Source organism: Penicillium cinerascens (genome assembly GCF_028974065.1).
Source record: "Penicillium cinerascens strain IBT 15544 chromosome Unknown contig_5_segment0_segment0, whole genome shotgun sequence".
Taxonomy (NCBI): domain Eukaryota; kingdom Fungi; phylum Ascomycota; class Eurotiomycetes; order Eurotiales; family Aspergillaceae; genus Penicillium; species Penicillium cinerascens.
In genome coordinates, this window is record NW_026695294.1 from 2,915,163 (window position 1) to 2,942,921 (window position 27,759).

The following is a 27,759-nucleotide window of genomic DNA, read 5'->3' on the forward strand; positions in this document are numbered from 1 at the left end:
CTTGCCGATCGTTGTCAACGCCATTGAAGCGCCGACCCGTTTTTCAACAGAAGCACTCTCTGACTAGACGGAGGCATCCGTGGATCGGGGAGCATTGCGCCTATTTCATTTGCCTAGGTCTAATATCCTGCCTGCCGATTGCGTGCATTTGGATCGTCTGGTTATCGGATCCACCGAACCTTTGAGCTTGCACAGTGTTGGCAAGTCTTGGATATAGGGGAAATTGAACTTGTTGGTTGGATGGTTTCCAGCTAGGCCATTTTATTCCTAGTTACGTCTCAGTTTTGATCCCACACGGCATGATTGACGTGGTAGAAAATGGGCACTTTGCGTGGACGTGGCTGTCTTGTCATTAAGTGCCCAAAATAGTACACCGTGCGGCTGTGCAGTCAATGTCTTAACTGACTAAAAATGAAGCCTTGCAATATTGAGACAGCATGAATCGATTATTTTGGATGCTGAAAAAGATGGCTATTGTTTGCTATAGAGATCGCGTATATATTTTGTACATTTTCAATATGCTTTGAATGGGTTCATGCACTGCCGCCGGCTCGGTAAAAATCGCAACCTATCTCGGCACCATCCCTATTTAGAAAGTTTACCTGTAACCGGGGGCCAACTGTCGGTCAGCTCCTGCTATTTTGAGCATCAAAAGTTGAGTAGAAACGAAAATAGCTCGGCGTAACGATTGGGTCAATCGACGTTGTCTCGATGGACGGAGAACAATCCAAATGCCTCAAACGAGATCTCTCCAGGGGACAGACAACCTTGCTTGATATTGGATAAAGATCAGAGACTCGGACTCCGGATCTGAATGGCACGCCTGTATCCATCGATCTCGTTGCCAAGAGCAGTCGCCGTGCAACGGACGACCAAGCTTTGGACAAGCCGGGTCCATCGCAGAGCGGCGGTGACCACGGCAGTCTCGGTATTGCGATATCTTGGCGGACGGTAAGATCTCCACCCGCAAAAGGGAATAAAGGACAGTTCCGCTTCGCTGCCGGTCATGTAGGACCCGGCATTCGCCGCCGGGGGTTACCATGGGCCATTATTGGTCGGGGCGATGGGCCTTCAGGATCAGGAGCCTATCATGATCAGCAATCTAGACCTCAGGGACGCAGGCCGAAAGACGGGTTTGATGAGGATTGACGGGCTATCGTGCTAAGACTCTGGTAGGGCCATGGAACGGCATTGCCGATGCTTCAGGTGCGGCCTCGGAGTCGGTGGGGCGGGAAGTTTCTGATGTTCTCCTTTATCTCCAAATCACACATGTTGATAATTGTCCGACAGAACTTTATACCTCCGTACGGGATAACAGAACCGGGATCCGGAAGGGTCAGCTTTTCATTCCTCTCGCTCATCATGCTCGTAAAAGGAGCAGTTCTGAGCAGTTTCTCCCGGAAGGCGAAGGGTTCATGGCTCCACGCAAACAAATGAGCTTATTGGCTTTGACTCCACCCGCCAAGCAGGAACCGCCGAGGAATGAATCTGCATCATTGGACGAGTTGAGTTCTGCCCCTGACGCTAGTGTGTTTAGCGGCCCTTTAGTCGGTGTTTAGTGCGGAGTCGGAACCAGTCGAGGCCTCCATGTGGATGCCCGCTAGCAGAATGTAGAAAAGCTGGTTGCGCTTTCAGGGTCAGGGGTAGCTCGTTGCTATCGCCGTTTCCCCTTCAGGCGCAGGGTTCGAGTGGCCACTCGTATCCCGGGGTCTAGAGTTGGGGCCACTTGCTGCTCCTGGACGCTCCTGAACCCACACTTGGTCCACTTGCTGTGCCCTCTCTGGAACCCCGATCGTATGCTGTTTGTAGTTAGTGTCGTTCCCCTGGAGCCTGCTCACTGGTGTTCCCTTTTCCTGGATCTCGCTCCTGCTGCTTTTCTTTCCTTCGACCTCATTCTCTGCGAGCTTTCCGTCCTGTGTCCTTCCCGGCCTCCTGGCCTGCCATTCGTTTGATACGTTTTATCCATTCGCTCTTTACTGCCATCTTTCGACACAATGAAGTTCCAGATTACTTCGTCCCGCGCGGCCGCGCTTGTCGCCCTCATTGCCAGCGTTGATGCCGCCCGTCATGGTCATGGCCACACTCATGCTCACCACCAGGAAGCTCGCTTCGTTCCCGAGAACACCACTCTGCAGAAGAAGAGCGGACAGTGCCAATTCCCTACTGATGCTGGCCTGGTTTCCATCACCCCCAACGAGCAGAACGCCGGTTGGGCCATGAGCCCTAACCAGCCCTGCGAGCCCGGCAACTACTGCCCCTATGCCTGTCCTCCCGGCCAGGTCTCCATGCAGTGGGACCCGTTGGCCACCTCTTACACCTACCCTCTGTCCATGGTAAGTACCGTTTGCCCCGGGTCCACCTGTCATATGCAATAAATGCAAGGGGCGCACGGTTCGCTAACCTTGTCATAGAACGGTGGTCTTTACTGTGACGAGAACGGCCAGATCCAGAAGCCGTTCCCCAACAAGCCCTACTGTGAGGATGGCACTGGTGCCATGACGGCCAAGAACAAGGCTTCCCAGCCCGTGGCCTTCTGCCAGACCGTGCTGCCCGGTAACGAGGCCATGCTGATCCCAACCCTGGTCGAGGAGCTTTCCACTTTGGCCGTTCCCGGTATGTCCTACTGGTGTGAGACTGCCGCTCAGTACTACATCAACGCCCCCGGTGTGTCTGTTGAGGAGGGCTGTGTCTGGGGTACCAATGCCAAACCCGTCGGTAACTGGTCCCCTTACACCGCCGGTGGCAACACAGTCGCCGACGGCAGCACTTTCTTGAAGATTGGCTGGAACCCCATCTACCTGCAGACCACCTGCCCCTTCCGCAACACCAAGCCCACGTTCGGTATCGAGATTGAGTGTGAGGGTGGCGGCTGCAACGGTCTTCCCTGCAAGATTGACCCCTCCGTCAACGATGTCAACGAGATGAGCGCTCCCGATGTCTTTACCGGTGCCGGCGGTGCCACTGGCTGTGTTGTAACTGTCCCCAAGGGCTCCAAGGCCAACGTCATTGTCTTCGACGTTGACGGCAGTGGCAGCGGCAGCTCCAGCGGTTCCAGCAGCTCGTCCACCAGCACTGTGACCCCCACCAGCACTGCCACTCCCACTCCGACCAGCTCCAGCAGCACCGAGACTCCCACCCCTACTTCGTCCAGCACCGAGACTCCCACCTCCACCTCCACTTCTACCCCCACCCCCACCTCGACCTCCAGCTCGACCTCCACCGTGACCGCCACTTCAACTGTTACCTCGTCTAGCAACACTCGCCTGCCCAAGTCGAGCCCCTCTATGAGCTACACCTACCGTCCCCACGTGTTCGCTCCCACTGGAGCCGCCGAGATCTCGTCCTTCGGCTCCTCGGGCTCCTCAGGCTCCTCGGGCTCGTCGGGCTCCTCGGCTACCGGTGCCGCTTCAGCCTCTGCCACCAAGACCGGCGCCGCAACCAGCACCGCCTTTTCCATGATGGGCGTCGCTCTCGGTGCCGTGGCCGCCATGTTCATGAACTTCTAAGTCTTTACAAGCCCGATGTGCTTGCCGTATGAATGTGAGCAAGTGTACAGATGACTTGTGGGACATTCAGCAGGACTCGTGTCCGCGGGAACCCGGACGGCACGCATGCATCCATTCGATTCTGAAATTTTTCACTTCTTGATACCCTCTTCTACATTTCTTCTCATCCGCGCCGGATGCCTATTCTCATGACGACGTATTACGTTGCCCTTTCAGCTTTACGACTTTTAGCTCCTCAGCAGTGTTTCTTTAGCTTCTTGGATATCCCTTTTCCTTTTGGTATGCATTGGGTTCTTTTTTCTGTTTACATTCGATGACCGGTTACGTTTTTTGGAGCTGAGCGAACCCGGATGGTTTTTTTGTTGGTTGAATATAGGAAAACGGATTTTCAATTTACATTTTTTTTTTCTTCTACAGATGGAAGCCATTTCTTTCTCGATGCATGCACCGTTCGGGCTTATATGATCTGGGGTCCCCGGCGGGAGCTCCTTGTAGATTAATTTCTTCATTTATATCTCTTGTGGGACATTCGATGCCTGGTATATTTTCGGCAGATTAATATAATTCTACCAATACAAAATAAATTTGAATGGATTTTATATGCAAGCTGTCCTTGTTTCAAATGCTATATCAATGTTCTCCAAACCATAACCTTAACGCCCGTCGTGTATATTCCCACCCCGTTCATGTTTCAACGCCAATGATTCAAATATACCATCTCAAACATTTGATTCCTCAACGGGAATGATCATGTCAGGCCGTCCGGCGTTGTATGCCAATCGATTCAGGTTCCGATGTCGTACTTCGCGCATGTACTTTCGCTGCTCGTAGGGGACGTCTTGAAACTTTTCATCGTCGATTCCCTTGTACATTGCCCAGAGACTGCCTCCGATGAGGACGAAGGCGATGCAGCCGACGATAATGGCGAAGACGTATAGGGAGAAGCGGCTGGATCCGTCGTCGCGTTTGGCGAAGGTATTTGCGGTGTCCATTTTAATAAATGTGTTGCGTGAGCGTAGTCTATAATGATCAGTCGGCGAGGCAGTCGAGGGAGTTTGGGTGGGTGAGAGTACACTTGAGATACAGAATTGACAATAATCGGTGCCATGTGAGCCACGGTATAGAAGAAGGTATATAAAGTGTTGCGCAATGAATCGAGCCACTGAGTAGGTGTATGAACGGTGGATGGACTGATAGAGTTTTCGCAAACGAGCAGTCACTGTGCGGCCGAGCTACATATAGGGCGAGTAATCCCAGCAGATGCCGGGCTCCTGGATCCAAAGATAGCACTGGAGAAGTGAAACATGACAAAAATGCAACCATGAACCGCAAACCCGACTAAGGATACCTATACTTCCCAAAGAGGACTCGCGTGCCTGACGGCCGCCGCCCATGATGTCAGAACCCGAGCCGGCCAATTGTAGCCGGGGGAATTTGTGGGTCGACCGGCTTAGGGCCTCAACCAGCAGACGGATTTGTTCCTTTTCTCCATCTCCCCTGAACGGCTGAACACCAATTGTATTCCTTAGTTCTTCCCTGCAGGTTCTCTCCGTGCTTGGCTCTCCATGAATCAGAATTGACTCTCCACTTTCCACCGATATAGCATGGTCTGAGCGGATGTCGGCCCGTGGATTTCAGCCGGCATTGACGATTCCAAGAGCAAGTCTGGGCCTACCCTTTGGAGACCTGCATCGTAGCTCTGTATTTGTATCTGCGGTTTCTAATTTTGGCCGTAAAGCCCGTATAGACGTTTGGAGACACCCCCCACTTCCACCGCACTAGCGCGAAGACAAATACGAATACCGTCGGCGTTCGATTCTTTTTCTGACATGTAGCATTCCTGCAGGCGCATTGCCTTCTCTGCTTCTCCTGCTCTTTTATCGAATTGTTGTTTATGCCTGACTAAAGTGTGGCGTGCGTTTGAATATTATTTTACCGGGCTGCCCCAGCTTTGTCCGGCGCCTCGGGCTTGTTCGTTATTGTTCTCACGGTTTCAAAGACGGGCAGATCTCGCAGATGCACCCCGTACACCACCTAAATATCCTTCCGATGGTACTTTTGGCCACTTGTCATATCTTGCGAGAAATGACAGCCGACCGGGTGAGCATTCTCGGATAACTTCTCGAATTGAGCCCGCCCGAGATCTTCCACTCGTCGAGATCACGACTGAATCCTCTTTGCAAGGTAAAATGATCTTTTCTTTGTTACTTCAATGCCCGATTGTTAAAGTGAAAAGGCAATTACGGACGTCTATAGATATTTTCCAAAAAGATAACAAGAAAGGTCTGCTTGGGTCGTGACTGCCTCTGCCTCTGAGTCTGTGACGTGAAGCATATAGCCGTGCTAATTGTTTTGATTCTATTTTTGATTCTAGCTCATTGTGTTCCTGCAAGTGACGCAAACGCCCGAAGCAGATCATCTTTGAGATCCTCCCAATTCTCCAGCCCAACACTGATTCTCACTAACTTTCGATCCACCTTTGAATCGGACAGTGCGCGCCACTCAATCAAAGACTTGACACCACCGAGACTCGTCGCGTGCTGGAAGTAATGCAGCTTGCTGGGCAGTGCTCGAGCAAAGTTTTCGGTGGTAAAGATGATGGCAAAAACAGGGCCGAAGTCGTTCGGCATTTGCTTCTTCAACCAGTCTTCATTCTGGAGACTGGCGTGATATATCTTCTGCAGCACGGCCTGGATAATAGCCTCCTCAGAACCTGCAGCCGGAGACGGCGCATTCAGACCATTGTGGAGCCAGGAAATCAGTTTGGCAGAGTCCTCGCTTGCCCGCTGGATGCGAACCCCCATCGTGCGCAGACTTCGAGTTCCAAGCCACCCCTCCAGATTCCCCAGCACATTGCTCAAAGCCACCCGGTCCTCGAATAGCTGCTTGGTCCAGCCGTCCCGTTTGGTTGCGAGGACACCACACAGGAGATCACTATGGTCTCCAAAATACTTGGATCCTGAGTGCATCACAATGTCCAACACCAATGGGCCTCTGAAAAACTAGTTAAATGGAAACGGTGGGCTATTTTTTCAATATAGCTATCCTGGCAAATCCAGAGCTTTCTATTAGGACGGTCTCGGGATATGCGGATACCTATAAATTTGCTTATTTCACCTATTTCCTTCATTTCATAGGCATTATGAAGCTTATTTTTCAGGAATGGATCCTGCAAGCCGGGTGGCGCAAAGGTGCTATCAACGATGAGACATGCTCCTCGGGAGTGAGCTTTTTCGGCATACTCCACAATATTGAACGCAATTCCTAGTGGATTGCCTGGCGTTTCAAGCAGGATGACATCACCGGCATTCAAACTTTCGGCAGGACAGTCAAGAGGAAGCTTCTCCAGTCCCGAGAAACGAGATATGACGGAGATCACTTCGTGGGTAACGTGGTACCCTTCACCCACCGATACTTGGCTCGGGTTTAGGAGGGTCTCAACGCGGCGTGCAAAGCAGCCAGACCCGTTGCATAGCTCACGGCATTCCCCTTGAACAGGGTGGAGCAGACTGCTTCGAATCTAGTCGCATTTGGGGCGAACTCGTGAGAGTAAACGAAGTTCTTCCCGTTGAATTCGGCCTGGGCAGAACAGTCAGTCCGGTGATTTCTCGCGGCTTGTTAGATATATACGCACCACTGGATCCTCGGATGGGCCTAGATCATTTGGATCATTCGAGTACCTGAAGATGGTGGACAGGTGGATTGGAGGCGCGACATCCGTCACCAGATTCAAGCGGTCGCCCGCGTGCAGCGCTTTGGGTGGCTGGATGGCTATCTTCCAAGGGAGCCATTCTGCTCGACTCTCAAAGATTGGATGCTAGTAAAATTCTTCTCGAACTCCTTGGGATCTTAGGATCTGAGAAGGTATTTATACCAAGTTGTTAAGTAGCACCCGGCCCCACTGCCGACAAGCTCATAAAACGGAACCAGATCCGCCACTCTCATTAGTCACAACCTCAACTGCCAGTGGCCATACTCCACCGCGGTGAAGTGCCAAATCTCGTGCCAAATTTCTCTTTGAGTTTAGATGGTCATAGGGCGTGCGGTAGAATCTTTTTCGATTCGATTCAGGGGCTAGGAAGGTTGTCCAGTTTCCCGTCGGCGAACGGACCCAACGAGAAGCCACCTGAGTCATCTTATATCTCCGAGGACGTCCCAAGTGTATATAAACGGGCCTTTAGAGCATCGTCCCGCTTCTTTTCCCTTTGGCACCTCACAACGACCATGTATCTCCGTGCAGTCCACGCAGAGTCCTCCATCAAAGCCCTTTTCGAATTCATCAAGGAGAATCCCTTGGGTGTCCTCACAACCGCCATTTCATCACCATCCCACCCATTCATCCAATCCAGTCACATCCCATGGGTACTGGATGAGATTAGTGATGACCCGGAAGCGCCTATTAAAGGCCAACTACGGGGCCACATGGCACGCGCGAACCCTCAAGCTAAAGCCATGATCGAGTCTGCTTCCAACACAACCAAGCTGCAGCAGGACGTGATGATCCTGTTCACGAATCAGTACCATCACTACGTGACTCCAAAGTTCTACACCGAGACTAAGCCTGTTACTGCCAAGGTCGTGCCGACGTGGAACTATGCCGCGGCCCAGGTCTACGGCAAGGCTACTATTTACTACGACGCGGCTGCTGAAGAGACCTCTCAATATCTGTCGAAACAGATTGATGACCTGTCTCGGATGTGCGAGACCGAGATCATGGGCTATACGGGTCAAGATGGGAAGCCGGGTCCTTGGGGTGTGACGGACGCTCCGGAGAGGTATATTGATATCATGAAGAAGAATATCATTGGCATTGAGGTGACCATTGAGAGTATCGGAGGAAAAGCCAAGATGAGTCAGGAAATGGGACAGGGGGATCGTCAGGGTGTGATCGAGGGTTTCAATGCCTTGGGATCAGATGTTGGATCGCATATCGCTCAGCAGGTCAAGAAGCGCGGAGAGATCAAAGATGCAGGGGCTCAATCTCAGAAGAAACCTGCTTCTTGAGGTTTTATAATAGATATTTGAACTTTAGTAATGAATCAAGTACATAAAGTCTTTTGAAGATGCTGATTTTCTCTATATTCTAGCCATTGGGACGACGGCGGCGATTGTGCGAAGAGCAAATATTGAGACCTACATCAAAATCTCATAAATGCCGTACTACAGGGAACGGAAGCAGTAAATACTAGACCAATTTATTTCATGGAGAAGATAATGTAGAAATATTCGCCAACCTTGGAAGCGGAGGTTGACTGATCCAGCGGGAGCCTAAGTGCTGCTCCCCCGCTTCGCCTCGACATTCCTTCTTCATCCCCTCCACCAACACGCTTCAGAATGCCTCCCTCGGCGCAAACAGTGAGTTATCCTGGACTACTCCCGGTTTATGCCTCCAGATATTTCATTCACCTCTGGATGAGTCTCCCTAAGCTCGCCCTCTGGAATTTACCCCGCACTGTTATCATGGCTCCATCCCGCCGTGCACTCTCGAACCCCCCACTGGGAAAGATGCGCAGCCAGTATGAGAATCAAGAAGCTAATACTCTGGACTTGTAGACCAGACTAGTATCTACCCTCCGTCTCCTTATCCCCCGTCTCCGCCTACTCCAGAAGAAGGACAACGCATCATCCGTCGTCCAGCGTCGCGAACTTTCCCAACTCCTCAGCGAAGGTCGTGAAGCTTCCGCGCGCATCCGAGTCGAAAATGTCATCGCAACCGATACCGCAGTCGAGGTGATGGAGATGGTGGAGCTTTACTGTGAGCTGCTACTTGCGCGAGCCAACGTGTTAGATCAGCTCGCGTTCGGCGAATCGGGGACGCGTGCGCGATTGCGTGCCAAGGAACAGTACAAGAAACACATGCAGGCACAGGCTGGTGCAGCGGCAGCATCCAGTGGAGCGAAACCAGCAGAGAGCTCAGTTTCTCGATTCGGGTTCTCCTGGCTCGGAGGATCTCAAAAGAAGGAGACCGGTCATGCAGCCTCTGGTAGTCCTGGCGAGGTCTCCGGAGATCCGCTCACAGATGAGGAGGACCCCTACATGGATACTGCACTAGACGAGGCCGCCGTGGCTATCTTTTACGCCTGGCATCGCTTCCCACACGAGTTACGCGAGCTTACCATGCTCCGGACCATGCTGGGTGAGCGATATGGCAAGGAATTCATGTCACTGGCACAGGAAAACAAGGTGGATTTTATCAAGGTGCCGGATCGACTCCAGAAAGGGCTGCGCGTACGGCCGCCGGGACAAGAACTGGTCGAGAGCTACCTGCGGGAGATCGCGAGGGCATACGGTGTTGCATGGCCACCAGGCGAAGAGGACCTGGATGTACAAGGAGAGCTCGGAGACGCGCCGCCGGAATTCGTGGAAGACTCTAAAGATGAAGGTGGCCATGACGAGGGTGGTGATTTACCAGCGACTCCAACCAAACAGGATGCTGCGTCCCGACCAGATCTGGGCGAAATGAGGCGCGCCTCCGATACTAGCGAATTGAACAAAGCCACTCCCCCGCGCGGTCTTGCAGCAGGCCGGAGTCCCGTCAGTGTCGCGCCGCCAGCACCCAGAACCGATAATCCAAACCCACATGTCAAAATCCCCGGGGAGGGGGAAACCAAGGCAGCCCCAGGCCAGACGGGAGGGCAGAGAAAGAACAGTAATAACGGGATCCCCGAACTGGACGAATTGACACGGAGGTTTGCAGACCTCAAGAGAAAACCCTGAATATGCAGAGTCGTGTGTCTGTTTGCGTCTTCCCTCAGCATTGCACTCTGTGCATATGATATGACTTTTGATCTAGATTAAGGCTTGGTCTGTTGCTATGGAACCATTGGCGTTGAAGCTTTTCTGGGGCATCTGCATCTGCATCTTCTCCTTGTACATCGGGCGTTTGTCTTGCTAGTCTTCCTGGTCCTTGCGATGCGTTAGCTCGGTGGATTGTAAATTGAACCTGGTCGCTAGCCTCACGAGACGTTTGCATAATATTCCCTTTATGATAGGCGGCTTCACGACTTGGAAGGGGACCGTGAGCCATGTAGTATATACGAACTCCCGAATTCCTTCACAAACCCGAGACGTTATTGAGCCTCAAGCCTCGCGACCGATCTCGATCGCCCACTCGATCGGGCACGATCTGAGATCCCACAACTTTAAAACCCTAACCTTAGGAAGGGGATGATTTTCAGGTGTATTCAAAATCCACATCGGAAATTGAAATGCAAGTCGAACGGAACAAGACCAAAGTCCGGGACCCCTGTCGAGCTGAGGGAGCGTTTTGCGTTTAACGGTCGAGCCGTTGAACTAAAAGGTAGACCGGGAGCGGGACCCAATCCGATACGAGCCTGCACATTCGATGCATCAGACACTCTACAGGCCCCCAACAATGTCGCCAATCTAATATATGAAAACCCCCGCCCGATCCGAATTTCCACGCGAGCACCCGCAGCTCCTCCACCTATCCTCCACTCCAATGCCAGTCTACATGCTCCACGGATTCCGGTGGCCACGAGCGGGCTTCACTGGGATCCGTGTGTACGTCGTCCTCCACAACCTAGAAGAAGCCGCTGCCGAATACCTCCAGCAGCCTCTGACCACAGAGCTGCTGACGGAGTCCCTGAAGCGCACGCAACCAGACCTCATGCCCCGGCTACCGGCGCTGCATTTCATCGAGCACTACGATCCCGCCGACGAGTCCAGCAATACCGTTTCCCAACCCTTTGCCTACGTCGGCGCCAAGGTCGTGACTATTCCCGACGATGGTTCGCCTGCGGCCGCAGGGAAGGGGTTGAATATTGAAGACGTTGTTGAGCAGGGCCCTGGGTTGTCGGACGATGCGACGGAGGCGTTGGAGGCGCTAAGGGACCGTCTTGCGCCTGGGGAGCATATTGGTTGGTTTATGGTCTATAATGGGGATCCAGACAGGTTTTATCCCGAGTCCGAGTTCGAGGAGGAGGACTATGATGACGAGGAGTGCTATGTGGCGGAGAGTGAAAAGAGCGCTACTGAGCCCGGGACACCTGGGACACCGGTGACTCCACAGAGCTATACGGTACGTTTCTCTTGGCGGTGCTTGGATCTTGCTAACGTGGGTGCGTGTCTAGACTCGATTGACGAGGCTTTTCAATCGCATGAGTTCTTCATAGCCTTCGTGGTCCCTTCACGCTAAGCGCTGCCAACAATAATGATGCTTTTCCGCGATCCGGGTCGAGGATACACTGCCATTGCACAGGCTGAATTACCGTGTCCCTACCAGATTACGATCGGAGCTTACGACTTTTACGCTTAATGTCTGTTTATATACTCTCCCATTGATTTTATTCGATACATGCAAACCTATTTTCAGCCCTTGAAAGATCGTTGACGAGCCAGGTGGTCTGTTACTGGGATACATTCCGGCCAAACCGCTCTGCAAGAGACGATCCATAGTCGATTATGTCGCGCGAATGTAATTTATTCTATTGAAATGGAAGTTAACTCCTCTTTGCTCGCATGGAGTCTGCCAATTTTGATACCGGATTAAGCGGTGAAACCCGGCAGTATGGCGGAGGGGAGCTTCATGATAACGGAATCTGCGGAGAACATCCAGAGCTGCGCCCCGACACTGAACCGAGGGATCATACAGATGCTAACCAGGCAAATCCCTGGTACACAAGATGGTTCTCTCATTTATCATTGTCCAGAATCGCCAGTGAGTGGCTCCGACGGAGCAGTGGGCGACCACCATGCTGATGCAGGTATAGGGGCAAAACGCGCCTGGCGAAGTGGTACGCACCGTACAGCGTGAGTGTAACGATATCCAATCTACAAGTACGATGTGCTAACTGAATTACAGGATGAGGAGAAAGTAAAGCTCAAGGGCGAGGTTCGTGCCCGCATTCCGACAGCCCGACTCGCAGCCCGCTAATGACCACCCAGGTCCATCGCCTTGTCGCCCCGAGAGATCAGAAATATCAGTCGAATTTCGTCGAGTTCCGAAGAAGCACCAAGATCGTCTACCGTCGATACGCGGGGCTATTTTTTTGTGTCTGTGTGGATGCCAATGACAACGAGCTGGCGTACCTGGAGGCCATCCATTTCTTCGTCGAAGTGCTGGACCAATTCTTCGGGAACGTTTGCGAACTGGATCTGGTGTTCAATTTCTACAAGGTGCGTACCTGGATGGACAGCATACGGGCTGCCACCCGTGGTTGAGAAAGACACCTTTACTGATTGGCGGGTCTAGGTCTACGCGATTTTAGACGAGGTCTTTCTCGCCGGCGAAATCGAAGAAACGAGCAAGCAGGTAGTGCTCACGCGACTGGAGCATTTGGATAAGCTGGAGTAAGGGCTGGATTAGCCCTGGGGCCGCGGGGGGCCTGATTCAGAGTCCTCAGTGAATGGACCTGGACCTGGATGCACTCGGATGGCATCAGCACACAACTCATTTGCATGGAGTTCAAGGGGTCTCAGTTCTCGGTTCTCGCCGAATCGTTTGTATTTTCTCGTGCTTTGGGGCGTTAAGGAGAGCGAAGCCATAGATGTGGATAACACCACCACTTTGGGGCCAATGTCGAAATCTTCGACCAATCTAGGTGCCATTGCCAAGACTCGTATTCTCTTGAATCTCCGTGAAGAGCGTAGACCCTGAAATTCCACGTCAAGATCTTCTACGGAGTAGGGTTGCACTCCAGGCTGCAGCGATCAACTGCCGAAATTTTTTGCCGCTGCGCATTCCCGGCGGAGACGACGCCCAAGACTGGTCCAAACAGAGGATTAAGCTCAGCTCGGATGGAAATGTTTAATTCAACATCGAGGCTCCATAGATATCTCGTGGTTCCCTAACGGTCGTTGGGCCGAGTGAGGTGATCGTGCTCGTCAATGGCGAACGCGAGATTGTGGGCTTGGCACACACCACTATATTGGACCCTTGTCGCTACTCGGCCTTATTCATTCTCTCTCTTTTCTTTCTTTCTGCTTCATTGCTACTGCTGGTTCATACTAACTTGACCGTGGGATCAAGAATGAGAATATTCGGGGACAATCACACCAGCGTCACGACGACGTACCGCACCCTACCGCCATGACCACTTGACCGCACCACCACACCACCACATCGATCATCCTCAGCAACTTTGAACTTTACAGTCCACACCGCAAGGGGACCCTTGTTATCCTGATCAACCCTCCACTTCCTACCTTGAGGCAGTTCACGACCCTGAATACCGATAGTTCGAGCAAGACGGGACGATCAGTCCACGAGAAACGCCGACGGGGCAACGACTCGTCCGACCATGACTACTCCGTACAATCTCCGAAATTTGTCAATTGGCGCTGGCGGCGCTATCTCGGCGACCGGTTCGGTGCAGTGGCTTCCGTGCACGCCCTGACGTTTCGAGAGGACGGTCACGGTAACAGTCACAATCGCGCAAAACTTTGAGCACCGGTGTATTGATCACCGGTCGAGTGTATATTGGGTTCTTGGCATGTGGAACCTGTCCCGCCATGGTCTCGGCCATGAGCTGTCGCTCAATTCAATCAATCTGCGGATCTTAGTGGAGCGGTCCGCCACTTCTCACACGAGCCGACATTGGGTCAGGCACCTCGGCCCCTGGATACTTATCTTGATCGGCGGGGTTCCAACAGACTCAACGGGCGACCGTCGGATACTGACCAGCAGTTAATACATTTAACACCAACGACAACTTTCTCAGGTGTGATTGATAGAAGTTTCAGAAGTTCGCATTCTCCACCTTTCAAACTGTACGCGTTGCCCTCTGCCGAGCCCCGCCAATCAGACCCACCAGGGGCACGGATCGTCAAAGAGCCGGGAGAACCAAAAACGTGGATCACCGAGAAAGTGTCCGTATCTGATACGAAACTGCGTACGCGGTGATGGGGGCTTGGTGGTCTGGTAATTACGATCCCGACTCTGCATGGTCTTGGCCCTCCGCAATTGGTCCCCCCTGACAGTCCCCTGCGTCAGTCCGTGACGTCGTACCCTCTGCGCCTCGTTTCTATACTTTGTACATGCAAGCCGACGGCTTCGGTCATTACGAATCAGTTCAACAAACGTGTCGATACAGTGTTGACCAGAACAAGGTGAAAAGAAAAGCTATATTCTTGTCAACCAGGGGATGAACCACTCGAAAGGAAAGGATGGACAGACCCAACACCCAAATACCCGAGAGAACGAGTGGAAACTCGCCACTCGCGGGGACTCGTTGCCCTCGGAATGTGAAAATGCGGTTTGTCTACCATGATTGGCGCAACCCCCTCTGACGGATGTCCACTCTTCGACAGTACGAAGTACTTATCGTTTGATCGATCTGCTGAGGATCTGTCTGGTATTTTTCTTACGGCACTCATTAAATTCCCGCCCCCTTATCACTGTATCATCCCTACTATATCCCGCTCCCCTCTCCCTTCTAGACTTTTTCTACTGTCTTGTCCCTTCTTTTTATATACTCACCCCGGTGCTCCTCCCTTGGACACATCCGCTCTCTCCTTTTCCTGTCTTGTCAAATTATACCATATACCACGACTTGACTCTATACGCTCATCATGTCTCTCGCACTCTCCGACAACCTGGCTCCTCAGCCCATCACCGACATCTTCACCGATGACACCAACATTGACCGTCGCAAGTGCCACCGCACCGTGCCCATGAAGGTGCTGGCCCTCGGGGTTGGCCGTACTGGTACTGCCTGTATGTAGAAGCCTCCATTTGAGTCCGGTCGAATGACGACGCTAACTATATTCCAAGCCCTCCGCAAGGCTCTTGAGCGTATGGGTTACACCAAGTGCTACCACATGATGTGTGCCAGCGTTGAGAACCCGCCGGACTGCCTGATGTGGCACGATGCCCTGAACGCCAAGTACAAGGGCGAGGGCGAGTTCGGCCGCAAGGAATGGGATCAGCTTCTGGGAGATTGCCAGGCTGTGTGCGACTGGCCCGCCTGTGCTTTCGCGAAGGAGCTGATTGAGGCTTATCCCAACGCCAAGGTCATCCTGACCACCCGCGACGTCGACCCCTGGCACGCTTCCGTTATGAAGACGGTGTACTGGCGCGTCAGCGACCCCGAGCACAAGTTCGTATCAAACTTCAGCTGGGCTGCGGGCATGTACTACCCCATGCTCAACAAGTTCTTCGAGACCTTCTTCCGCGGCGACTTCCCCGGCAAGGGCAAGCAAGTGTACGAGGAGCACGTCGCCCAGGTCCGTAGCCTGGTGCCCAAGGAGCGTCTCCTGGAGTACAACATTAACGACGGCTGGGGTCCCCTGTGCGAGTTCCTCGAGGAGGAGACTCCCGACACCCCCTTCCCCCGCGGCAACGACATGGCCGACTTCTACAAGCGCTGCAGCACTCGTAACCGCCACCAGATGATGAACGCCGCTCTCCAGGCCGTCACCGTTGGCGGCACCCTCTTGGCGACCGGCTTAGCTGCTACCATGGCCTTCAAGCACTTCACTCGCTTCTCCCGCTAAATTCTGGGACCGTTACATTCTTCAACCTCCGGTCGCTCCTCAGTCCGTGCAGGCACCGCTGAACGGAGCGACCTGACTCGCCGTCATTTGTCTATTTTCATTTTGAACTCGCCATTGCAGCTTATAATATCCATCTTGGCAATTGGTAATTTTTGTGGTACATATTTCTTCTATATTTTGTTTTTGGGAAAATCTTGGGGAGATCCTGGGTTGTTTTTCTATTTTCTGTCATTCCTAGCACCCTGCGTGCTTATTTTTTTGCATGACCCTGGCCCAAGCCACATTAAAACATTCTCTACGAGGAATGGAAATACATGACATTTCAGATCAAAGGAGCCTGAATCTAAAAAAGAAAGGAGTTGCATCATTGGGCATTGCGGCGACGCGAGGGGCGTTCAACCTTGCATCCAGATTCAAACCACATAGATTTTGCCACCAGCATGGACCCCCGGAATGCAACGAAACTGATTTCCACGATTTAGAATCTGATACCCTGCAGAGCCGGCCTCATGAATCATGAGTCGTGCATCACATGGGGTGGGCAACCCCCTTGAACACGCCGGAGTAATTTCCCCGCAAGGACCCACGGTCGGAGTCGCAGTCGTACTCGTAGGCGCAATCCACGCTAAGGAGATTGCTTGGCTGGACTAGCGGCTTGGCGTGGTGGATGTGGCGGTTTCTGCTACAGGCCGCATACGTAGTCCGCTTGCGTAGGAGACGAGACATCTCCGATTCGGGTCTACGTACGGAGACTTGAGCAAGTTTCTCGTAGACTGTGGCCAATGATCCAAGGTAGTATGTAGAGGAATAGTCATGGGAACTATTTCCCAAGCACATCGATCGGTCGTGATTGGCACGGTGTTCCTCTAATCGGGATTATCTTGGCCTTATTTTACTTTCTTCAGTGTCCAGCTGATGGTTGTCGAACCATGTTCCGTTTGCATCGGGAGATCTGGAGTAACCGTAATTTTTTTCAACTAGTTGTACGTACATCCAGGTAGTTGGTCTAGCAAGCCTGGCGGTAAGTTCATGTTCCAGCTCATATGATCTATTATCTGTACGACCAAAAATCATGTCGGTATTATATGCAGTGTCCGCGCGTACGTCGAAAGAATACGTACGCTATCTCGGGGCGATTGGTTTGTGCTCTACTTAGCCGCATACACGTGGCGACCACCCAAATTTGGTGATCCAAGACGAGGCTCGGGCTGTGCTTGCGATGCCGCGTACACACTTTTCCCTTCCGTACGGAGTTATATATCCTGCGATTAACTTTGTAAACAATCAGAAACAATTATTGATGTTATTCGCGTCAGACTGACTCAGACCGGTCTGGGCGCCTCCCGATCCTTTTAGCGACGCGCATGACATGGCCTGGGCCGGCCGAATTACAAGTACCGTAACCGAGTCCCATTCAGGGTGAACCTTGTTTGGAGAACACGATCGGCCTTTTCCTAACTAGTGATGATGGGCCACGAGGGAAATACAGAAGTGAAAATTACTGTAGACCGGTCCCCGCATAACTCCCTCTTGGCATCCCGACTAGCGGACGTCTCAGGACGTCGGAACGATGAGCTAAGCAATTCTGCCGGCAATCTAAATCGTCAAGCCTGGCGCTATCGGCCAATCGTGCTGAATGCGGTCCCGCTGTGCGTCTCCGCCAATTTGGCAGTGCTGGATCCCGTACTCGTACCTATTTCCGTAGCAATCATTCTTGGGATGATTTTTTCTCTCCTTGCATACCTTCTGTCTGTCTGACATCTCTCCATTCCTATGCGCTGGGAGTGATGTAAAGGACGATATCCATGGTCGCCCTCCGTTCTCCCTTGAGAAGCTCTCCCTCTGTCCTCCTCGGCCTGCTGCTGTGCGCCTGGGCCGTGGTCGCGGAGGAGGTGTCCTTCTATAAATCCGTGAGTGTTCATGACCGCGCGAGGGACTCCGGCCCCTGATTCTAATGTGCGACGACTGTAGAGACCCGACATATCCCCTCCAGTCCTACACATTGAGCGCAGCGAACCCAGCAAACTCGCGCCGGGCTATATTTTTATCGCGCCCTACGAATCCCAAAATCCGGGCCCTTACATCTTCGACAACTCAGGGGTATGATTGGCAGCCCTGCGACGGATGCAATGGCATACTGACCGGGATTTTTTTTTTGGACAGGAGCTAGTATGGAGTGGTTGGGGCGCTTCGGGGCCGGGAAACGCACATGCCGTGCACGTCTGCAAATATAACGGCGCCGACCACCTGTGTTTCTTCCAGGGGAACCAGCAGAAAGGATATTGCCGCGGCCATGGCGTTATTTTGGACAACAGCTACCGCATCGTGCGCTCGGTGCAGCCCGGCGGCGGAATGGCATCCAGCGACATGCATGAATTCCTTCCGATAGGCGACGGCAAAACCGCCCTCATGACCGTGTACCAGCAGCGCCAATTCGACATGACCCCGTGGAACATCAAAACCGGCGTGGGTTGGTTGATGGAAAGTGTCTTCCAAGAGATTGACACCGAGACCAGCAAAGTGCTATTTGAATGGCGCTCCCTCGACCATGTCGACCCATCAGACAGCTATACCTGGCCTGCGCACACGGATACGTCGGGCACCGGCTTGAACGTGCACGAGCCCTGGGATTACTTCCATATCAACTCCATCGACAAGAACGCCGACGGCGACTACCTCATTTCTTCGCGGCATGCTTGCACCATCTACAAGATTTCCGGCGAGGATGGCTCTATTATTTGGAGATTGCATGGATCCAACCCGACTTTCCGCAATATCAACTTCAGCTTCTCGCAGCAGCACGATGCGCGGTGGTTGTATGAAAATGCTACACATACGGTTCTGTCGCTGTTCAACAACGGTTTTAACGGGTATAACCAGACGCACCCCTATTCGGCTGGCATGATCATCCTCATCGATCATGTGGATAATACTGCTTTGCAAATTCGTGACTACATGCCCATCGCTAAGGATTTTGTCAGTTCCAGCCAAGGTAACTTGCAGCGCCTGCCGAACAAGAACGTGTTTATCGGATGGGGCAGCAATCCATACCTGTCTGAGCATGATGAAGACGGCAACCTGTTGCTCTGGGCGTCCTTTGCCGAGGACACCGTGATGAACTATCGTGCTCTGAAGTACGAATGGGAAGGCAATCCCACCGATTCTCCAGCCCTCTGGGCCTACTCTCGCACCTCCGAACCCTTCTCACCCACGAGCTTCTACGTCAGCTGGAATGGCGCAACGCGCGTTCATAGCTGGCGATTCTACGGTGGCCACAACATGACCGGACCCTTCGTGTTCTTGGACCAGGTCAACAAGACCGGGTTCGAGACGGAGTATACCAATGCCAGCTTCTATCTTTGGACCCGAGCCGAGGCCGTTGATAGCAAAGGCGACGTGTTGGGCAAGTCAGAGATCAAATACACCTTCGTTCCTTCACCAGAGCTCCGCGAGTTCTGCCAAGACGAGACCTGTCTGGACGCACCGGGATACGGATTCCCGGGCGAGGATGAGGCTCAGCCGTTAATTCCGCCAGCGGGCGTGATTACAGTGCCGTGGATCGACCCCGAGCACGACGGCACCGCCTGGACCTACCCATCGGGCTTCCCACACACGACGGAGCCCTTGGTGTACCATAACCGATGGCGAAACGGTCGTAAGTATTATCTAGATCATTTGCAACGGCTCCCGCTCACCTTCTGAATCAGGATTAGTGATATTCGGCACAACGATCGCCGTGGTACTGCCCATCCTCGCCGGAGCATACCTCGTCTGGTGGTTCTATCAGCGGCGCCGGCCGGGCCAGCAGCAGGAGGACGACGACTCGACCGAGCCGCTGAACGGCATGGCCGAGCGGAAATCTCCACCGCGGTCCTCCGGCCATCACTGGTGGCATTGGCGGCGGTGGACCGGAGACGCAGAAACTAAGTATTTCGCGCTCGCAGATCGCAGTCCACACCATGGACACGGGCGAGAGCGGACAGAATAGCCCCCCTCTCTTGATGATCTCTGGATCAGATAAATGTCCTTCATGTGTATTCTCATTTTTGCATTGCTTGGCTGTTTTCTTTTTGGGGGTGCCTTTTAGCCCTGTAAATACTACGCATATACTCATACTTCACATGGATGTACATACCAGACTAAAGATAATGAGATCATATTTTTTCGGGTACGAATACACCGCCTGGTAAAAATACGCAAATACGAATACTCTGGTAAGCAAACCCCGAGCTGATTAAGGCCGGACTACCCGGCGCTTTACCCTCTTGTCGTCTGCAGACATACGCGTCCCGGGAGGAAGCCGTGGCAGAGATTTCTCACCCATCTCTATCCTAGTGGGGACGACCCAGTAGTAAGAAAGTGTTTGGTACTGTATATTGTAAGCTTCGCGATCGGTGATAGATCAAAGGACCCGGAACAGCCCGCGAATCCATTACCGAATATAGCAGCGGGCCATACTGCAAGGATGAAAAAGTGGACGGGACCCCCTGTCTATCATCCATGGAACGCTTCAGGAAGAAAAACTTGGCCTTTAAGCCCGAAAAGTTGACACCTGATCCGAAACGAATAATCCCTTGGAAATCCGGAGAACTAATGTAGCTGATACGCAAGCATGGGGCTGAGACGTGGGAATTCTGTCTCGTGCTAGCCCGGAGCTCCGAACGGCTACATCGTGATGGATATCCGATGATCATTTCCCGGAGGGACGAGTCCATTGCGTTGACCCAGTGGGCGCTCCGAAACTCGAGACTAGTAACTATCTCACGTCCGTATTCCGTACTGTACTCCGTACGTCGGTTTGAAATCCCGCGTTTGTAGAGCCGTCAGCGCTAAGGACAAGAACGGGAAGTAGTTACGTAGGCCGGGACGTGGGTATGTCCCCGGACTTAGGATAAATTGGTTCAGCGGTCCTCAACCACGATTCGTCCAAAGGGTGCCAAGAACTGCCGACCACGCACGGGCTGACGGACGAGTCGTGGCTGAAGGCAGTGAGGGAGACGGTGGGCTCGGCAGGGAGGGTGGAGCGGTCGTCGCAAGCCCGTCATTATTGTCGATCTGTAACGCGGTTGTATTCTCTGTATTCTCGTAGCAGATACGAAAGATGGGAGTCGAGATCTATAGAGAGGATCGTAGCGAGGGCTAGAATAGGTAGAACATAGAGTATAAAATGGGATCGAATAGTTTTCAGAATGCCGAATGCCATAGCTACTGGAAAACTACAGAATAAAGCAGTGCGGCGCATTCCCAGTATACGGTGGAACCTTCAGTCGAGTGTACTCCGTACGGAAACAGCATTGGAATTGATTCCTTAATTTCTGCCCCTTCGACTATCACAATCAATGACAAAAAAGAGCCAAGAAGCGAAATTACATGCCTTTTCTCTTTCTATTCTGCTTTCTTTCTTCTCCATCCATTCTCTCCTCTATCAGCCGTGCCGAAACCCTTTACGCCATAAATTACGGGAAACCCAAGGGGGCGCAACCTGACGTCGTTTCCACCTATAATTCGTCTCCATCGTCTCGCTTACATTATACATTTCTCCATGACTGCCAGGTCCCAGAACCATAAAACGAATAATGCCCGCCACGCGCGTACGACCTCTTGGAGCAGTGGCTATCACCATCTAACGGGCACCGGCACCGGCGAATCTTCCGAAGCCCCTCAACGACGCCGCCGCGAGTCTAACCTCTCCCTTGCCTCTGTTGGCGAGGGCTCCTCCTCCCCAGACTCCTCCGGCCCAGATGCCCTCGGCATGATCCGCAACACCTCCATGGATCTCGACGCCCACACTCGTAAGAGCGGCCATATGCGATCGCGCTCCCAGAGCCAGCAGCAGGTGCTAGCTCTGCAGGAGAATGAGCTACCCGCCGAGCCCGTCGTCCGTCCGGGCCCCGTCACTTGGATGTCCCTTCCGCGAAAGGGCCAATTAGCCCTGCTCGGCCTGTGCCGTGTCTTCGATTTCCTACAAATCGCCTCTCTGCAGGCATACATGTTCTATCAGCTCAAGTCCTTCGACGAAAACCTATCCGACTCCGACGTTGCGACCCAGGCCGGTATTCTCCAGGGCGCCTTTACCGCCGCCCAGTTCGCGACGGCCATTCCCTGGGGCCGTGTCGCCGATGCGGAGTGGGGCGGTCGCCGATTCGTGCTGCTGGTCGGTCTGGTCGGTACCGCGGTGTCCTGTCTGGGTGTTGCTTTCTCGACGTCGTTCGCGCAGGCCGTGTTCTGGCGCTCCTTTGGTGGCGCGATCAACGGTACCGTCGGCATTATCCGGACGATGATTGCGGAGAATGTCAAGGAGAAGAAGTACCACTCGCGCGCCTTCTTGATTCTTCCCATTGGCTTCAATATTGCGTCGCTCTTCGGTCCTGGTGAGTTACCCGTATCATGACGTAGCCCGATATCAAATGTACTGACTCATTTCGCAGTCATGGGCGGCATGTTGGCCGACCCTGTTAGGAGCTTTCCCCGGTTGTTTGGACCCAACTCGTCCTTTGGTGGCGAGAATGGGGTGCAGTGGTTGGAGAAGTACCCCTACGCCCTGCCTATGTTGACCAACTTCGTTTGCCTATGTGGCTGCGCATGCCTGGTCGGTTACGGCCTCGAGGAGACCTTGCTTTCTTGCAAGGGCAAGCCTGGCCTGGGCTCATACGCCATGAAGCTCATTGCTCGTGGTGTGCGATCAATGCTCGGCACCTCCTCGCCTCTGTACTCTCGACTTCCGTTCCGTGACTTCGACGAGGATGGTCCCCTTCTGGGCGGCCAGGCAGACCGCGCGGAGAGCTACGAACTTGAGGAGAAGGCCAAGCCCATGCGTGTCAAGCGTGTCTTGCCCTTCCGCAGAATCTGGACCAAGAACGTCTTGTGCACGCTTCTGGCCCAGGCTTTCTTCGACTTCCAGATGGGCGCCTTCAACAACCTCTGGCTCCTCTTCCTTTCAACTCCCCGCTACGACGCCAACGACCCCGCCTCCCCCGCCCAGCGCTTGCCGTTCATTTTCACCGGTGGTCTGGGCATGCTTCCTCAGAGTGTCGGTTTCGCGACTGCCATCCTCGGTATTATCGGCATGTTCCTCCAGTTCACCATCTATCCCACCATCAACGGCCGCCTCGGTACGGCTAAGAGCTACCAGTACTTCCTTACTCTCTTTCCGCTGGCCTACGCCGTGGCACCTTATATCGCGCTGGCTCCGTCCTCGGTCCCGCCTCCCGGCCAAGCCAACGGACCCTGGGTCTGGTTCTGGATCATCATCGTGCTCTTCCTCCAGGTCACCGCTCGAACCTTCACCCTTCCAACCTCCATTATTCTCCTGAATAACTGCTCGCCCCACCCATCAGTCCTGGGCACCATCCACGGCATCGGCCAGTCCGTGTCATCCGCCTTCCGAACCATCGGCCCCATCTTCTCGGGTGGTTGGTACGGCTACGGCCTGGACATTGGCGTGGTCGGCTTTGCATGGTGGCTGATTGCCTTGGTATCCATCTTTGGCTGCGGTGCTGCCATTTTCGTGTACGAGGGCTCCGGTCATGAGATCCTTCTTCCTGGCGAGGACGAATACGACCGTGGTCATTAGTGATGTGATACGTGTCTTTTTGTTGTTCTCCGATGGAACAGTGCATTGCTTTGACTCATTTGCATGTCGTTCGGTGTCGGTCTGGTCGTGGGTTTCTGTTTTTCTTTTTTGTTTTTTTCGCCTAGCTGGTGTAGGCCACATCTGCGCCGACTTGTCTCTACACCCGCAACAAAAAGGTTAGGGGTTTCAATTCACCTCTCCCACTTGCCTGCATTCTGCCTTGTCTTATGCGTCGTCTGGATACCATTTTCTTTTCTGCATTGTGATCTTCTCGTGGCATTTATGTTCCTGTCTAACGTATTGCGGCGTTTTCTGTTTGCTTTCATGTTTAATGTTTCATCCTGTTACCGTCCCTTTTCCTTTGGGATTGGACACACCCGTGGTCGTTGGAATAGAGAGACCGGGTCTTTTGACCTGGTCAATTTGGATGGGATACATCTTATAGGACCGGAGTCTAATGAGACCACCTCTTTGTACTGTCTCGGATCATAATAGACCTTATTCTTCTATCTATTTTGGGTATCATTCAGTAAACTCAAATCGGGAGCCCGAATAATCTGCATTTTAATAATCGTTCATCCGTGTTAGAAACTCATGAAGACGCTCCGTAGTTCTTAGCGTAGCTCGCATCAAAAGTCTCCTCATTGACAGCAAACTGCCGAATAAAGTCGCGCTCCAGATCGTGCGTCCGCCGACCAAGCAGCACAAGACTGTGCAATGGCTCACCCATCTCAACCTCAGACAACTCCTTTAGTGTACCAACAACCATCTTCTGATCCGGAGCACCAACCCGCGCAGCACCAACAGCAAGGCTATCAGGTCCATAAACACCCTCCTTGCGGTCCTCCTCAGTCTCCAGCATCTGCGACGCACACTGCGCAACGGTCATATAACGCGGGGGCTCAAAGATGCGACGTCCGCGCGCAAGATTCTCCATAGACTGCTCCTTCACCTTGATATCTAGCAGCACGAGCGTGTGCAGCCCGATCTGGACGTTCTCGCGCACTCGGTCGTAGAAGGACGAGGGCTTCCAGTTCTCAAGGAAGAATACCATGCTCACGGTCTGGCCAAAGTTGTAAAGCTGCAGGCCGGTGCATCCGATACCGGACATGATGCTGGCGTTTGGGACGACATTGGTCTGGATTCCTAGTTCGCGGGCGCGGAGAACAAGGTCCGTGTGTGTGGTTGCGCTGAGATTTCCGTTAGCAGAGGGGCATTTGAGTGTGGAAATAGGCCAGAACATACCCGAAAGGATCGCCCACAACCAGGAATGCAACATCTGCCTTATCGGCGTCGGCGAGGATCTCGTCGCTGCCGGTCTCTACCAATTCGCGGTCCGCCTCGATAACAGGGCGACCGTAGAACGCTTCCTACTGAGACAAAGAGCTAATTAACAATTCCGCACGGAGAGTAACATGTTAATTGCAACTGCAAGAAACAATTGCAAGTAAGGAAGCCCACTTACAAGCTGGGCCTTATCCACCAGCAGAATAGCAGTGTACGCCTCAAGGTACACCCGCTCCGCCTTCTTCACAATCTCCAGTCCACGGACAGTAATGTCCTTCTCATCGGCAAGGCCGAGACCCACGAGGTGCAACATGATGTGAATAAGTGAATGATGAAACTGAGTGCTATCGCGAAGAGAAATTAATTGTCACCCCGCGGCAGAACCGTTCACCGCCCGGGTTTGCGGAGGAAGTGAATGTCCGTCTATCGTATCGCTATCAAATCCCCAGATCCCTTTCTCCTTCCACTACTCCGCGTCACGTTGGGTGACTGGGTTGTGTTCTTCTCTTATATTTTGTTCTTATAATTCTTATTGGTCACTTTATACTCGTCACGTGTCTGCGCCGGCCTAATTCCCAAAGGGAGCTGTCACTATGAGCTCCGATCGTCAGCCGAAGTATCGGCAGGAGATCCAGCAGGTTAGTACTACCCCGGTCCAGTCTTGTCCTTTTTGAGGTATATGTCTCTTGGTCTTCGGTCGCTTTCCTTTTGCGCTCGCTCTTGAGGGGTGGGTTCGTGGATTTGAGATGAGGTGTCTGAAGGGTTCGGGGTTGAGGCGCATCAGCAACTGGCAGCAGGAGGACATTTCCTGGGACAGTTTGTCCCAGGACAGGACGGAAGCCCCTGCTGCTGTGTCTGGTCAATTGATCTGAAGAAGCCGTTTTTTTCCATCATGGGGTGGATTTGAATATACTGGATAAGGTGTGAAAGCGATGAAGTGAGAGAGATGAGAGCGAAAATGCATGGCTGCCATGTGAGAGGCCACTGGGCTCTATATTGCACCTCTCTTCTGCATCTATATTCCCTTTTCGCCTCTCATCTTTTATCTTTCAATACACCTTTCCCACTGTTGTCTGTGTCCTCCAGAACAGGCCATCGCGACCTCCAAGATACTATCCTGCCCAGCATCACGTTGATTCTTGGGCATTTCTGGTCTCCTATCTCGATTTGGTCACACTCAACATGACTTCTACCGATTCAGATCAACCAGATCCTCGCATTGTTCGCATCACGGCTGATGATCATGATACTCCCCAGTCGGTTGTATCTCCGGCTGCATCATCAAATATGTCTGAGAATGAACCTCTTTGGGTCTGGAACTTCGGTCATTTGGTATTTCACAACGATCAAGATGAATCTACGGGGTTCCAGGAAAGCCTGGAGAGCCGCTTCTTCAACGACAATGATGCTAGAAACATGGACTACGAGGCCGACAGCGAGTCAATCTGGGACATGAAAAGTTCTCCCTCGACACCTCCACGCCCACCACCCCTGGCAGAGGACAATACCTCTACGGGGAGTGGTTCTTCCTTTTCGACTGTGGTCTCTGTCCTGCCTGATCGCGTTGAACGCCTTGGCGTTGAGATTGAGGACGAAGCGAATGATGGCGGGGCCGAAGATATTTCCGACGAGATCAGCTCTGGATCCTTTGTTTCCACCTCTGTAGCTGTGATTGAGGACCAGGAAGACACCGAAGCCGTCGAAAACTACGAGACCGACCTCATGTTCAAATGGACTCTTACTGACCTGATTCGCCAGATGATGTTCGTCTCTGGAGAAACTGCCGAACCATCCATTGAAAGTACGACTTTAATTGAGGACATCACACGCCAGCAGGTAATTGAGCTTGTAAGGATATCCTCTCTATTTGACGCATTATTTGTCACTGACAGTGCATTAAAGCTCACTCGTAGCACTGCGCTCGCTACACGACGCGGATCACGCTCAATCTCAACCGACGACCTGATCTTTCTGATTCGTCACGACAAGGCCAAGGTCTCACGTCTTCGGACCTTCCTATCCTGGAAAGATGTCCGCAAAAATGTCAAGGACTCTGATGACAAGGGTGGTGCTGATGCAGCTGATTTTGCTGCAGCAGATGATGCTGCTGGTGTAGTCGGGGGCCAGCAGGACGTCGCCGCCAAGCCGAAGAACAAGCGAGCCAAGGTCGGACTGGCATGGGACCCCAACAGCTTCTTCTCCGTGCAAGTACCCGAGCGCGAGGATGAAGAAGACGAAGAGGAGGAAGAACAGAACTATGCCACCCTCCAGCGTCTGGCTGCCGCCGACGAGCGTACCAAACACATGACAAAAGAGGAATACGTCTTCTGGTCCGAGTGTCGCCAGGCTTCCTTCACCTACCGCAAGAGCAAACGTTTCCGCGAATGGGCTGGCTTCGGTATCGTGACCGAGTCCAAGCCCAACGACGATATCGTTGATATCCTCGGTTTCCTGACTTTCGAAATCGTCCAGACTCTGACCGAGGAGGCGCTCAAAGTCAAAGAACGTGAGGATCATGAGAAGAACCGCGGTGGTGCTGATGGCGGCGACAGTGCCAAGAAGCGCAAGCGTGAGACTGGCTTATTCGATCCGCCCGAGGAGGGCCGCACCCCGATCGAGCCACGGCATATCCGTGAAGCCTACCGCAAGCTCCAGGCCACGCCTCAGAAATCTGTAGCGATGCTTCTTCATAATGCCCGTGTGCCTGCTCGTCTGCCATTGCGACTAGTTAGTATTCTAACCTGTGATTGCTTATCCTTTTTACTGACCATACTCTGCAGATCTAAATTTCTTCTTGGACGTTCTTTATGCTTTTTGCGTCATGACAGCGGGAGTTTCTGGCGATACATACGGATGATACCCACGGGCAAACTCAGGAGGCTTTTCTCAGATTAAAAGTTGCAGCTGTGGCTGTGGACCCTGATTACAATGACGAGG

The 27,759-nt window shown here is 52.9% G+C and overlaps 12 protein-coding genes across 12 annotated transcripts; 9 read left to right on the top strand and 3 right to left on the bottom strand.

The window, feature by feature from the left end:
• Nucleotides 1-1,994: 1,994 nt before the first annotated feature.
• Nucleotides 1,995-3,506, top strand: N7498_005564 (SUN domain-containing protein; the record flags this gene model as incomplete). Its single annotated transcript, XM_058452626.1, has 3 exons — nucleotides 1,995-2,333; nucleotides 2,412-3,061; nucleotides 3,254-3,506. 3 exons carry the CDS (start codon nucleotides 1,995-1,997, stop codon nucleotides 3,504-3,506), a joined length of 1,242 nt encoding a protein of 413 aa, XP_058309164.1.
• A 719-nt stretch (nucleotides 3,507-4,225) lies between these two features.
• On the bottom strand, nucleotides 4,226-4,498 carry N7498_005565 (uncharacterized protein; the record flags this gene model as incomplete). Its single annotated transcript, XM_058452627.1, has 1 exon — nucleotides 4,226-4,498. The coding sequence occupies one exon, from the start codon at nucleotides 4,496-4,498 to the stop codon at nucleotides 4,226-4,228; it is 273 nt and encodes a 90-aa protein (XP_058309165.1).
• Nucleotides 4,499-5,881: 1,383 nt separating this feature from the next.
• N7498_005566 (uncharacterized protein) lies at nucleotides 5,882-7,451 on the bottom strand (the record flags this gene model as incomplete). The annotated part of the gene is made up of 5 exons (XM_058452628.1): nucleotides 5,882-6,500; nucleotides 6,749-6,920; nucleotides 6,971-7,085; nucleotides 7,141-7,277; nucleotides 7,409-7,451. 5 exons carry the CDS (start codon nucleotides 7,449-7,451, stop codon nucleotides 5,882-5,884), a joined length of 1,086 nt encoding a protein of 361 aa, XP_058309166.1.
• Nucleotides 7,452-7,730: 279 nt separating this feature from the next.
• On the top strand, nucleotides 7,731-8,510 carry N7498_005567 (FMN-binding negative transcriptional regulator; the record flags this gene model as incomplete). The annotated part of the gene is made up of 1 exon (XM_058452629.1): nucleotides 7,731-8,510. The coding sequence occupies one exon, from the start codon at nucleotides 7,731-7,733 to the stop codon at nucleotides 8,508-8,510; it is 780 nt and encodes a 259-aa protein (XP_058309167.1).
• A 330-nt stretch (nucleotides 8,511-8,840) lies between these two features.
• N7498_005568 (IST1 family protein) lies at nucleotides 8,841-10,223 on the top strand (the record flags this gene model as incomplete). The annotated part of the gene is made up of 2 exons (XM_058452630.1): nucleotides 8,841-8,861; nucleotides 9,060-10,223. 2 exons carry the CDS (start codon nucleotides 8,841-8,843, stop codon nucleotides 10,221-10,223), a joined length of 1,185 nt encoding a protein of 394 aa, XP_058309168.1.
• A 745-nt stretch (nucleotides 10,224-10,968) lies between these two features.
• On the top strand, nucleotides 10,969-11,641 carry N7498_005569 (uncharacterized protein; the record flags this gene model as incomplete). Its single annotated transcript, XM_058452631.1, has 2 exons — nucleotides 10,969-11,547; nucleotides 11,600-11,641. The coding sequence occupies 2 exons, from the start codon at nucleotides 10,969-10,971 to the stop codon at nucleotides 11,639-11,641; spliced, it is 621 nt and encodes a 206-aa protein (XP_058309169.1).
• Nucleotides 11,642-12,151: 510 nt separating this feature from the next.
• On the top strand, nucleotides 12,152-12,822 carry N7498_005570 (AP-2 complex subunit sigma; the record flags this gene model as incomplete). Its single annotated transcript, XM_058452632.1, has 5 exons — nucleotides 12,152-12,186; nucleotides 12,239-12,278; nucleotides 12,331-12,360; nucleotides 12,414-12,644; nucleotides 12,721-12,822. 5 exons carry the CDS (start codon nucleotides 12,152-12,154, stop codon nucleotides 12,820-12,822), a joined length of 438 nt encoding a protein of 145 aa, XP_058309170.1.
• A 2,216-nt stretch (nucleotides 12,823-15,038) lies between these two features.
• Nucleotides 15,039-15,962, top strand: N7498_005571 (sulfotransferase family protein; the record flags this gene model as incomplete). The annotated part of the gene is made up of 2 exons (XM_058452633.1): nucleotides 15,039-15,183; nucleotides 15,241-15,962. The coding sequence occupies 2 exons, from the start codon at nucleotides 15,039-15,041 to the stop codon at nucleotides 15,960-15,962; spliced, it is 867 nt and encodes a 288-aa protein (XP_058309171.1).
• Nucleotides 15,963-17,767: 1,805 nt separating this feature from the next.
• Nucleotides 17,768-19,950, top strand: N7498_005572 (arylsulfotransferase family protein; the record flags this gene model as incomplete). Its single annotated transcript, XM_058452634.1, has 4 exons — nucleotides 17,768-17,872; nucleotides 17,934-18,062; nucleotides 18,126-19,617; nucleotides 19,670-19,950. The coding sequence occupies 4 exons, from the start codon at nucleotides 17,768-17,770 to the stop codon at nucleotides 19,948-19,950; spliced, it is 2,007 nt and encodes a 668-aa protein (XP_058309172.1).
• Nucleotides 19,951-21,504: 1,554 nt separating this feature from the next.
• On the top strand, nucleotides 21,505-23,535 carry N7498_005573 (putative MFS transporter; the record flags this gene model as incomplete). The annotated part of the gene is made up of 2 exons (XM_058452635.1): nucleotides 21,505-22,333; nucleotides 22,391-23,535. The coding sequence occupies 2 exons, from the start codon at nucleotides 21,505-21,507 to the stop codon at nucleotides 23,533-23,535; spliced, it is 1,974 nt and encodes a 657-aa protein (XP_058309173.1).
• Nucleotides 23,536-24,127: 592 nt separating this feature from the next.
• dph5 (diphthine synthase) lies at nucleotides 24,128-25,135 on the bottom strand (the record flags this gene model as incomplete). The annotated part of the gene is made up of 3 exons (XM_058452636.1): nucleotides 24,128-24,725; nucleotides 24,781-24,905; nucleotides 25,001-25,135. 3 exons carry the CDS (start codon nucleotides 25,133-25,135, stop codon nucleotides 24,128-24,130), a joined length of 858 nt encoding a protein of 285 aa, XP_058309174.1.
• An 869-nt stretch (nucleotides 25,136-26,004) lies between these two features.
• Nucleotides 26,005-27,608, top strand: N7498_005575 (transcriptional regulator SPT3; the record flags this gene model as incomplete). The annotated part of the gene is made up of 3 exons (XM_058452637.1): nucleotides 26,005-26,670; nucleotides 26,725-27,549; nucleotides 27,603-27,608. The coding sequence occupies 3 exons, from the start codon at nucleotides 26,005-26,007 to the stop codon at nucleotides 27,606-27,608; spliced, it is 1,497 nt and encodes a 498-aa protein (XP_058309175.1).
• Nucleotides 27,609-27,759: the final 151 nt, after the last annotated feature.